Raw genomic sequence first — 12,281 nt, 5'->3', positions numbered from 1 at the left:
ATATTATATTTTTCCATTTCTTATCGTAAGTCCGACGTATCGTAAGTTTTAACGATGCCAACTTCTTTGACTAAAAATAACCAACGATAGGCGAATAGCTCGCGTTGAAAGCGCTTTCCACGTAATAAAACACGCGTAAAATTCGAGGCGATCGAATCTGGTCGTAAAATGATTCGTACTTGATATTTCACGACACGTCGAAGAAGGTGTCTGATCCAGCGAAATTCGTTTCAGCGGAAGCGAATCGCAAAGAAATTATTCGCGCAGCCTATCATGGAATTTTAAGCCGCGTTCGTTCGACCGTCTTTTCGCTCCGATCTGACCGGAGCAATCGTGTTATTATCGAACGATTGTACGGACGTGCCTTGCATAGGATATCTACTACAACGGGAAGCGAAGCACGTGTTTCGAATTGCTCGTGAAAGCCAGAGATTCGCGTCGAAATGTCAAGGAATTGTATCGAGGAATTTATACGCGTTGGCGAAAATTCATGTACACTCTCATTTCTCTATTTCTTTCGATGTAAAGCGAATAATATCACGTACAATATCACGTTCGTTTTAATTCAATTAGTTAATGTAACATCGTTACATCGACTTATTAAGGTCACGTTATGGCCACCGAGATGAAATCGGTGAAGCAGTCTTGCCAGCAATTAAAGTTTCTTTGATAAAATATCGTTTACGCGCACCGCTTGCTATTAAAAATCGAGGTTAAGACAACCGTGTTTCGAACTGTGACAGTGTTCGCGTTGAATAATATAACTCTGTTAAACAATTACGTTTTACTAAACACCAGCATTCCAGCAACTGATAGTTAACGTTAAGGAGATACAACGACATAACGAATAAATTCCATCGTAACGTTAGACGATGTGCGACAACCTAACGAGGGAAGTATAATAACGAAAAAAGTATCTAACGTGAAAATTCCGTTCCTCTAACCGATCGGCACCTACTATCACAACGAGTAATCTTGGTTTCGATCGTGTACATACCAGGATTCATACTAGAGACAGATGCTTCTGAATTCCCGGGTAGAAATATGCAGGCAGAAACGGAGAAACGGGCAACGGTGGATACGGGGGGAGTGGAATAGGATCGATTCAATTAGCGTTATTATTGCGTGAAACGGAGGACAGCTGATAAAAAGTCCGAGCGTCGAGGATAATTCGATGTCGACGTTTGTCCTGTCTTAATTCCCCTCGAGAATGGAAACGAATTTCTAGGGCTTTCTACCCAACGGTTTACCTCGTTTCCTCTTCTCTCCTTCAGACTCTCTTTTCCTTTCTCTTCTCCCTTACCTTCCCTGTCTCTTGTCTCGTTTCTCAGCAGCGGAGCAGGTACAATACGGTCCTACCTGTTCACGGTCAGCTAGTAAAGCGATGGTATAATTAGAAGACAAGAGGCGCGCTCGAAAGGAGAAGCAAAAGGACCTGGCCAGTCAATGAATCGATTAAATTGCTCTGCGAGAGATTCTATCGCCGTAATATTCGTACTTTGTGCCACAAGTGCCTCTTTCGATGCTTCGGACTTCAGACGCGCTTCGACCTGGCATGTTTACCATCCTTTCCTCGTCTTCTTCTCTCCAGCTTCTCTTAGCTCTTCGTAGCACGATGCGCTAAAAGATATTTCAGGAGTGGAAACGCGGCGGTCTTTTTTTTTTCGAATAAAGTGGAATTTTTCCGAGAAATCAGACATGGCGTGACTTTTTGTAGAGACAGCAGTAGAAATAAATAAATATTTTGTCGTTTATGCAAAGTTGAAAGGAATAGGAAAGATTCGAGCGTAAACGATATCGATTATAAACGCAGAGCACGAATGAAATTCGTATTTTTACCAAACGTCGCGACAGACGAAACGTCGCGGAATAAAAACACGAAAGAACGAGAAGAGCGATAAATCGGTAAAAATTTCAGCCGACTGATAATAATTTTATTCGCGAGCCATTATACGTAATATTACGTTTTTCGGGTGAAAATAATCCGAAAGATTTCGCACTGTCATTTTTTAAAATACTCCGTCTGCTTTCCTACCGTGTTCGACGATTAGGTTTATATTTAACAATACCTGGCTCCTACGTTCGTGTCAACGAGCAACAGCCAATGAGAAATCGAAATCCTTGCTCCATTGTTTTTCCATTAATTCGCGCGACAACGCGATTTCGACTATTCACGATTCGCGTTCACAGGCCCGTAAACAATATCGTGGAAACATTTGCAGAGACACAGCTCGATAAAACTCTCGATAAGTATCGGAATTTGCGCTCGAAATTGCTCTAAACTCGGTAGAAGGTTTTACACTATATCGGAACGCGTTTAATTTAAATCGCGTCCTGCGTCTGACATCCGTAATTGGTAACGAATCGTACGAATCCATTAAGCGATAATTAAGTTACTTAGCAAGGAAAAAGATATCCAAGAATCGCAATTGCAATTAAAGATCGAAGCAGCGACAAGCACAGGATACGGTCGAGTCGACGGGACGATTAATAAATCGGGAACAACGGATAAATCTTGCTGAGAAACGAAAGAACGTAGGTTAAGAAACTCGAAGCAACATTTTGCTTACTTTCATAAGGAAAGTAGGTATAAGAAATCACCTATCTCTCGACTACTTTCCGTATATAAATTTCGTATCACAAAATTGTTTCTACAACGCATATAGATATTTTATCGCGCGATCCGCCTGTAATTTCCTCCATCAAGCTATATTATCTAGGGAAAAAGCGTGGACTAGATAGGAGCATAGAAAAAAAGAAGATAGGATAGAACGTACGCTTGTAACAATTTCCAATATCCTGTGGCACGTATCGGATTCTCATATTGCTGACGCACTCTGGTTACCAGTTAGCCAGCAACTGTGCAAGCAGACTCGACCTTGAGCAATTATTAGATCATCCACGAATAAATCTAGCGGATCGAAGAAGCCTCAAATCCGCTATTCCAGACACGGTCGCATCGCTTTCCGCTTGCTTCTCGTCCTTTGTTACATCTTCCACGAAGACGACGAAATCACTGTATCTCGTTGCGTTTCGAACAACATTCTTCTAACGTGTTTTATTAACGCACTCGAGCAATCGCCTGCGATTCTTATCTTTATTCGAGATATCTTTCCTCCTCTTCTGTTTACAAGCGCTAAGAAATGACCTCGTGCTTCGAAGTTTCAACGTCGATTTTTTGAAATTTCGATATCCTCCGAAATCCACGACGCACGATTTTCCTGTCCAATAACTTACAAGTTGTAATCGCGAGCCTAACTTTTATCCGAACGTCGTAAACCACGAGAGAATGAAACGGCCATTTTATTCACGGTTCGATAAACCGTTTATCCAAACTCCGTGAAAGCGTACAATTGATTCGTAGCGATCGACGCTAAACTCGTCGATCCTACCAAAGATCGTTGAACACGCGAACAGCTATCCCTCGAGCACAGAGCGATCGGTTCGTACAGCCTAGGCAATTTCGCGACACTCGTCCACGCGACGAATCGATGATTCAACGACCAATTAACCATCGATAAATCCGCCACGGATCAAGAAAATTCTCGTCGGTCACGACTCGAAACTCGATAAATCTTCACGATCGTTTCCGTTTCATTAGCGTTAAGATCATGGCTTCGACGTTTCACGATGTTTTACAGCATATCGTCACCGACATTAGCGATACTTAATATCGTTTTTTGCAGGATTCTGTCCGAAAAACGAGTTCGATTTGAAATTGATTGAACGCAGCAAGTATAGTTCTTTCACTGTTTCGTCACAAATGTCAACTACGCGTGTACGTGTCTACTCGTATTAAGAATACAGAAGATCCGCTGTGTCGATTCCATGGACCTTATTTAGAGAGTACAAAGGCTGTAAGAGTACTCGACGAGTGGAATCGACCAAAGTCTCCTTTGCATACGCATTACGCATACGGATCCATTCATGTCGAGAGACGAAGTCGTAAGCGTGGGAGGAAATAACGGATGTCTTCTCAATGACGATTATCGTTCTTCTTCGGTGAAAAGATAATCAACGACACATCTAGACACACGGTATCGATTCACGAGCAGCCTCTCAGTTGGACAGTGAACATGATACAGTCGGCAATGAACTGACGCAAGTGGAGGCCGCGTATGAAAGTAAATATTAACGCTGCCTCCTTCGGTTACGCTCGTGAGCCACACCGGAGATCTCGTAAATACACCTTACTTGGCTGCATCCAAAGTACACACGCACATATTCGCAGACTGGATCAATTCGGGTTCTTACATATCGTCGTATTTTTAAGAAATAGAACACTCGTTCGACGAATTTAAAAGGAGCAACACATTCGACTAGATTTAGCCGTGCTAAATCGCTGTCAAACTTCTATCAAATTTATCTCTCTATGGCGTCGTAAGTCGTCGTAAATCATCTTACTACGCGGCGAGTATCCAAATACTGCGTTCTTCGAATCTTCTACACACAAAATTGTCTCTTTTTCGATTTCACCACGTTATATTAGTTAACGTCCGTCGCTATTTATGCTACATTTTCAGATGCTTTTATGGCATTTCTCGCGACACGGTGAGATGGTCGAAGCGGCAAACACACCGAGTATGTATTTTGGGAGCTACGTAGATACTTTTAAAGCGCGTTTCTCGCTCGAGAATTTGTGGGCGTCAGACGTTCTGGTTACCGTATCGTATATTCGCGTGAATTATTTGCGGGGCATAAATATCGGTGTCTTTTTATTCTTTCTGAATGAAACTGCCGGCGAACGAGTTTTATTCCGCCGGATACACGAGCAACACGTTGAGAAATTTCTTTCTTATATTACAAGGTTAGAAAGAATTTCGTTGTAGCGACATAGATGCGATCTGTTTTCGACCGTAAATTCGTTAAATGTAACGATCTGATCCGACGAATCTGATCAGAAATTTAAAATACATTTATGTTTGAGCTTACGTGTCACATACGCTTTTATACAGGTATGTTAACTGTATTACGGTTATATTACGTTACAAAAATGTCAAAGAAATTAGAAACTTTAAAAACGTTAAAAAGCATACATTCTCGGGTCCTGAAATTTCTCTGAAGAATACGTACGCACATAGCTGTTAGCATCCGTTGAGCAATCGTCTGCTATGTAGGTAGCAGGTATCCATCAAATTCTTTTCCCTACAAGACCGAATATTCGAGTAACGCGAAACGTTTACAGATCGTTGTCGTTCGACGAGGAATTTCCATCTGGAAACGCATCTGTGCCAACCGTATCAATCGCGACTCGTTCTCCTTTTTCCCACGAGAGGTTTTCTTTTATGGGAAAGTAGAAGTGCAGTTTTAACGAGCGTAGGCTCGTAACATTGCATACGCGAGTCACCTACGTCCTGTGTAGATCTTGCGTGTCCTTATCCTACGTACGATGTAGCGAAATCGTTCAATCTCTGTCGTCGTGACAAGCGTCGTGACAAGCGTCGTGACAAAAATCAACAATAAACCGTTGGCAATGATTTATGACGTTAATCGCAGTGGAGGAAAAAAGAAAAAAAAAAAAAGAAATTTAATTGCACTACCAAGAAACGATATTAGAAGGTGATATTTAATTAGGCGGTAGCTAATTAGGAGGAAATACTCAAACGCAAATAATTGCAATTTCAATAGCGAAGAAAATCCATAAACATAATTTGAACGAACATATTAGGTCGATTACAGTTTATTCTCTTGGTTTGTACTCGATAGATCGTTCAAAAACTTCGGATTCCTCTGTAATTTAATCGTCGTACTCTGCCCTATTTCTCTTTCTCTTTGCCTCTTACAATTTACGTAACTCTCTTCTTTCTCCGTCCAACTATTATTATTATACAGTATTTTACATCGTATTTCACGCAGTTGTAACCTCGCTTCTACGCTTTCGTTCAGGCCTGTAATTGGTAATCTACCTGATTCAAGGTCGTCGTGGTCAGCTCCACGAAGGCAGGAGTGAAAACTGCGCGACAATCTTCGACCACCGGGCGACGCGCCCTCCGTCGAAACGTTGTGCATCTTCAAGGCCAATTTCTCGAGAGTTCGGAACCCCCTCTAACGAAGCTCCTGCGGCCGCTTCCGTCAAGTAGGTCCGAGGTAAACCGAGTGCCGCGGCATTTTTTTGCGAGTTGCCCGCGACGATGCTCGCGCCAACGAGTACCGGGTTAATTAACGACTAATTAACGGGTAACTACGCGCGATCCTGCCTTGGCACAGGTGCGTGGGCGTGGCGGTAGGTCGCGGCCAATCTCCTCTCGTCTCCTTCCTCGCTCTAGTTCACACCTGCAAAGAAAATCAAATTCGTCGAGCGACGTTGATCGACGCACGCTCGAGGAACGTTCTCCAAAATAGCGACACGAAACCCGAGATCCGGGAAAACCGAACTTTACTTCTACGAAACTGGAAGTTCTTTCCATTTTTATTCTGCGTGTCTTTCGCCTCTCTTTATTCCTAACGTAGAATTTAATGCCGAACGCGAACATTGAATAATTTCCTATTGAAATTAATTCATACAAATTCATTGTCAAATACGTATAATTACAAATTACGATCATATGGATCTGAGTGTGCGCTGTCTGCTTTGTGTCGCGATATAACTACTATTATAGAGTGGACGTTGTTTTTTTACGTAATACACACACCTGCCTTTGCAGATTTTTTCCGAAGGTTGCGTTTAACAATAACGACGCTTCGTCTTTTTATACCTCCGAGTTTTTCCAGTACGACAAAGATACATATGTATATAAATATCCACTAAAAATATGTCTTCAACGTAATAAGTTAAAAAAAAAAAAAACGATAAGTGGGTCGCATTAAAGAATAACATGTGACACACGCTAAACGATAAAAGCTGGAATCGTCGGTAAGACGAACTTAAGTAATTTATCTTCCAATAGATTACTATCGAACCCTTCTTTCCCGTCGAATATGAAAATCTTTTGTATCTACGATTCAACAATTTCACATTTAACAAATAACCTTCGACATGCTGGATCGAAATTCGCTTTACGAATACCCGAAACCGCAAAAATGAAAAATATCTCGATATATTAGAAACCTATCGGAAATCATCGAGTTGAAAATTTATTTTCAATGCATCGCGACCGATTAGATCGGGTTTCTAAGACATCGGTGAAAAGTTCGAGCTCGTCGTGTTCAACCGATCGAACAAAAACAAATATGGCAACAATTGCGTAACGTGTTGGTCGAATTAGACCAAACCGTTAATAAACGATCCATCACTCACCGTTACGTAAACCTCTCATCCTGCACGCTCCAGCTCTTTATCGTTTATTGTTCGTCGTTTGTTCCAACGTGCACACTCTTCCCCGTGATTTCGTCCAACATTAATCAACGTTGAAAAACGCCTCTACATTTTCATTAAAGATTATTACCGTGGCTTTGTACGATTTACACGATGGTCGTGTACGGCGAATGAAAAGCGCAACCCTCTGTGAGATTTTTCCTTCGTAGGCATACATATATGGGACGTGCTAGCCACCGAAGGAGAATCTCGGAGGAGACCAACGGCAAATAAATCTTCGGAGACTAGTTGGTTAGGATTTGCGGGATATCTTGCAGAAACGGATTGCACAACGAAGCTGCAAGGCGATTCGCACGATCGTGATGAATGGAGGAAGGGACGAGTAAAGTGTGATGTTACAACTCTTGTTATCCACCGGAGTATTTCTTTTCCTTTCGGCAAATATAGTTTATTCGTCGTCGAAGACGATCTTCGAGATCGTTCTTGATCCGGTAAAGCCTTTATCTCTATTAAAAATGTTTTCCAACTTGGAGAAGAACACGCTTCTATAGAACTTGCTTCGGCGAGTCAAGAAATTACGCGTTAACGCTAACTCGGGGAATTTGTTGAAAAGGGATTTCTCATTCTTAAGTTCAGCGTCTTGTTGCATCCTTTTTCACGCCCCTGTGAAATTAATTTAATTTTAACGCTTAAAGATCGAGAGTATCAGCCACGACGTTTTCAAATTCCCTCGCAAGAATGATAATTTTAAAGCACGAAAAGGCACCGCAAAGGAGCCAATGACGACTCACTTATGCAAGAGGGGAACCGCTTTTATGTGGCATCGTGCTCTCGCAATTATTGTATTCTGCAAGGATTAATCCAACAAGCGTGCGCGTGCGTACACACGATTGCGATTTGCTAAACGTATAATTTATGCTTCGCTTGCCAGCGTGTGGGCTCTTTGCTTATGCACGCGCTGCAGCTCGTAGGTGTGCGTGGGCGTGGTGCACTTTTTAAATAGGCCGCCAGGCTAGCTCGTAATTAAAGACCGAAAGGCAGAGAGATAAGTTTCGATTTCAGCTCTCGAGGCATCGTTGCCGCCGCGATGCGGATGGTTATTCGATTCGTCGTTGCTAGAATAACAATCTTATTTTAAACAGGAATAAGTTCTCGCAGAGTTTCGAATACGCTCCTTCGACTAATATTTCAGGCATTCCTTTACAATTTTCAGCTCTATTATTAGCTTTAAAATATTTGAACTTGCGTTTAAGGAACCGGATTCGAACTACTGTTATCGATGGAAATAACTCCATTTGTTTTCACTGTCTGCTTTACAACCTTTAAATACAGAAAAATACCACTCGCCACGGTTTCTCGACATTTCTATACGTATGCACGTCGTTTACATAAGGCCATAACTTTGTTGCAGTCAAATAATAAATTTATTTCCGATAATTTCGTGGAAACACAAGTAGAAACAGAAACTCTCTCGCTCTTAAGCCTCGTTAGAACTTCGACGATCTTTCTTTCGAGCGGAAGCAAAGTTTGGCGTAACTTTCCAAGTATATAGACCAATTGAAAATGCCAGAAACGAAGCAAAATTTCCAAATTTTCCTTCAACGAAAACACAGTCTCGCTACCTCTCGCGTTAAAAATGTCTCTCGCAATCGTCGTTCGTTATTCGATACACGCGAAATTTTCAACCTTTTTCGGGGACACATTCGGATCTCGACTGGACGAATCCGAAGGTAAAGCACGGAAGATCTCGATCGAGAATGACTCGGAGAACGCGCTACAGAAATGATATCCCCACGAACCACCTGTTGCTCGTAAACTTCAATTTCCATTTCCATGAAGCGACCGCGCAGCATGGCGCAACGGAAAGGCGCAAGAGATACGAATGCTGTTCGCTAGCATCGGTGCTCGTTAATTTCTTCTTCTAACTAATTAACGATCCGAGTAATTTACGGTAAATGAAATATTAATTAGATCTCGGATCGCAGAGATCCGCTGGATATGTTTGTGGGAAGAAACGCGACTGAAATAACATATTCTTACAAATTTCGCACGCACGATACGTATAGAAATAATCGTGTATTAACTCACCATCGATCGCGAACCCGGTATAAACGTTCCATCTCCAATTACGTATCGTTCGTAACTTCGTGGCTCGGCTCGCTTATCCTAACGCACGTTTAGACACAGATTCGTAGTTACCTGGTATTTTTCTTACGTATCCGCTATTTCAGCCTATCCACCGCATTGTACGAGATTCGATCACGAGTCGAGCAATAATACGCCATCTACGTCCCATTGGAAGATACGTTCGTTACAATACACACGCCATTAACCCGTCGTAAATCTTACGCGCCTCAGGAACTGTTATTATATTTACCCAGCGAGCTTTTCGCCGTTTCCTCGACGTTCGAAAACTGGTTCGTTAATCATTCGGCGGGGAAACAAGAGCGCGGATCGTTAAGGCCGCTCATCGCAACAGGGCAATTACATTGAGCCGGCGTTCGAGCAAGATTTACGATATCGGATCGGTATCGGATATTAACGACGCTACGTGAACTCGCAGGTTTCGTTCCATTCGCGTCGTGTCGCTTGAAAATAGAGATCAATGTCCATCGCGAAGGATAACCGACAGAAAGTACATAGTAGAATTTGAAATTGCGTCTTTACCCGTGATCGACGGATCGTCGACGGATGAATCTTCGGGACAGAAGGAACAAACAATGGAGATAAATTTTCTGGAACTAATTAACGCGGCATGGCGTGACGTTCGTTAGTTTCGGGCAATTCGGAGCGGATCGATGAGAGCTAATTGCGAACATTACGAGCTCCTCTTTTACGGCGTCTGCTGCTGTAGTTAATTTTCTCCCTGTTGCTGGTTGCTTCTTTAGAGCTTTAAATAGTGGCAGGAAAGACGTCGATAGAGGACAGTGTGCGGACGATGTCGGCTCTTCGTAACGCGAAAAACCCGTAAAAGATCTTAACGATGTTACTTCGTAGTGATAAACCGTGCCATATTTGCAACGATATCGTCGATATCGTTTAATTATTTCTTTGTAAGAAGATATTTTGAAAGAAATATTTGTAAGAAAAGAGTAGAAATTTCTTACAGAGAAGCAGAAACAAGCAGACAAATCTGGGTATGCGTTCGATGAATATTCATCGGAACGTCGAAAAGGATTACGGAATTTGTGCTGTCATTAAAGGTATTTGAAAAAAAACATTGACCTTGCAAGTTTTATCCGTCGCAAAATCCATGGAATCGCGAGCGGAAACATGATTTCACGATCGCGAAAACTGGTGTTTCTCGTCGAACGACTGTGAATAACGAGCTAGTCGATTTTATCCTTGCGCGTGTCCACGACCCACAATTTTATCGTTTACAGTAGGCGCTTCTCTATTAGCCTTCGCACGAGATGTCGTAAATTTTCAGTCGCAATTTTGTCATTTTACCATTAAAGAGGCCCTAATGAATATTAACGACGACGTATAAATAACATAACACTGTTCTTAATTTCAAACTTCTTCCCGTGACCATTATTTTGCTGTTTTTCCATTTCTCGAATATCTTCCTCCAATACGGCGAAACGTTAATGAGCCCGACAAAACAAAGAAGAATTTCATACGAGTAATTGGCAATTAACATATCAACTCGATTATCCGGACAGCATTTTATAATACGTCAAGATCCACTTTGCACCATTTTTTTGCAAATTTTATTACGAAATGAAAATTCTTGTCTGTACACGTTTATGAAATTCGAAAATAAGATAATTATTTTTGATAGCATGCGCGTAGAAAGAAAGTAGAGTGCCTTGTCTTTTACCTTAATTATACATTAAGTAATCGACTAATAAACGGAGAAAAATTATGCATAAACTGTATTACAAAAATATATCGTATCTGTGTTCGATCGAACGAAGAATTCGCAACTATTTGATGGCACGTGGATGCGAAAGACGAAGTTGGTAGTCAGAGAGAAATTATCCGCAGTTACGGCAAAGATGGTGCTTCTCGAGAAATTTACAAATGGAATAGTTTAATTTCGGCTTAAGTCTTCCGTCGAGGGAGAGTCACACGCGGTCTGGTGAATTTCGAGTTCAAAGGCCGGATTTGAGATTCTGTCGAGGATTAAAGGTTGGCCTGGCCACGGACGACTATTCGCGTCGACGTTTCGTAAAAGATATAGCGGTGCTTAAAATAGAGGAGGATCCGAGACGCTGGTTCAAGTAGCTTTTAACGATGAACCAAAGCTGAGAAATCGTCGGCATCGTTGGATGATCGAAGACGGAAACAGAAGAAGCGACTTCTCGTGTCGCTACACTTACGAATAATTCGGGTATATCTCTTACGTTTCTTTTGTTTCTAGCAATTTTATTTTTAGCTCGACAACAAAAATAACCATTATCTTTTGTATTTTTACGAAAAGGATCGATTCTTTAAATATTTTAGTTAAACAACAACCAAACTTTTGAAACATACGAGGTAGCTATATAGTTTAGACGAAGTACTCCTTCTTCCTCCGCTTCTCGCAATTTCCTCTTGTTATTATACGCAGCTTGGTTCCGCGTACAAAATCAGACCACCTACTTACATATGTAAGTACATACCGTGCGCAACGGACAAGAATCACCGTCGCTTTCGCAATTACGCGAAACACCGTGCTACTCGTTTCGCGAGACAGACATCAAGGATGAAACACCGACGAGGAAGAAAGACTCCAGACAACTATTTCGATTTCCATTCTTTCCCTGTCCGACTAAATAGAATCAAACGAATCGCTATTCTTCTTCTCGAGGAATCATTAACTCGCGTTACTGGAGCGGTCTCCCGACTTTCTTTATCCCCAGCCGTGAAAACGGAACGCGTAATCATTTTTTCTATTACACCGGCGACACTTCCGGTGAAAGCACGTCCCGATTCGCGCGTAAGCTCGTAAAGTTGATTTATCGAGACTGACGTGAACCTATCGCGGGGTACGCAGAGCTTTTCGCCCTTGCTGGCTGGAATTACGATCCGCGATTTATGC

General features: G+C 41.9%; 1 protein-coding gene across 17 annotated transcripts in view; it reads right to left on the bottom strand.

Moving 5' to 3' along the window:
* The window catches only part of LOC117231757 (probable Ras GTPase-activating protein), a 252,226-nt gene that overhangs the window by 88,595 nt on the left and 151,350 nt on the right, over positions 1 to 12,281 (bottom strand). The window contains exon 3 of one of the 17 annotated variants that reach the window (XM_033492066.1): positions 5,907 to 6,273. The exons of 15 other annotated variants lie outside the window; for them this stretch is intronic. In XM_033492066.1, the coding sequence (XP_033347957.1) occupies positions 5,907 to 6,009 (103 nt within the window). In that variant the 5' untranslated portion in view covers positions 6,010 to 6,273. Of the gene's footprint in view, positions 1 to 2,777; positions 2,936 to 5,906; positions 6,274 to 12,281 lie in introns of those variants that run through there. One more of the 17 variants, XM_033491986.1, reaches the window with a different exon arrangement.

The sequence above is a fragment of the Bombus vosnesenskii genome, unplaced genomic scaffold (genome assembly GCF_011952255.1).
Source record: "Bombus vosnesenskii isolate JDL3184/JDL3185 unplaced genomic scaffold, Bvos_JDL3184-5_v1.1 scf7180000013262, whole genome shotgun sequence".
NCBI lineage: Eukaryota > Metazoa > Arthropoda > Insecta > Hymenoptera > Apidae > Bombus > Bombus vosnesenskii.
The sequence above is the reverse complement of the archived record's forward strand: the minus strand, read 5'-3'. Positions and strand labels throughout refer to the sequence as shown.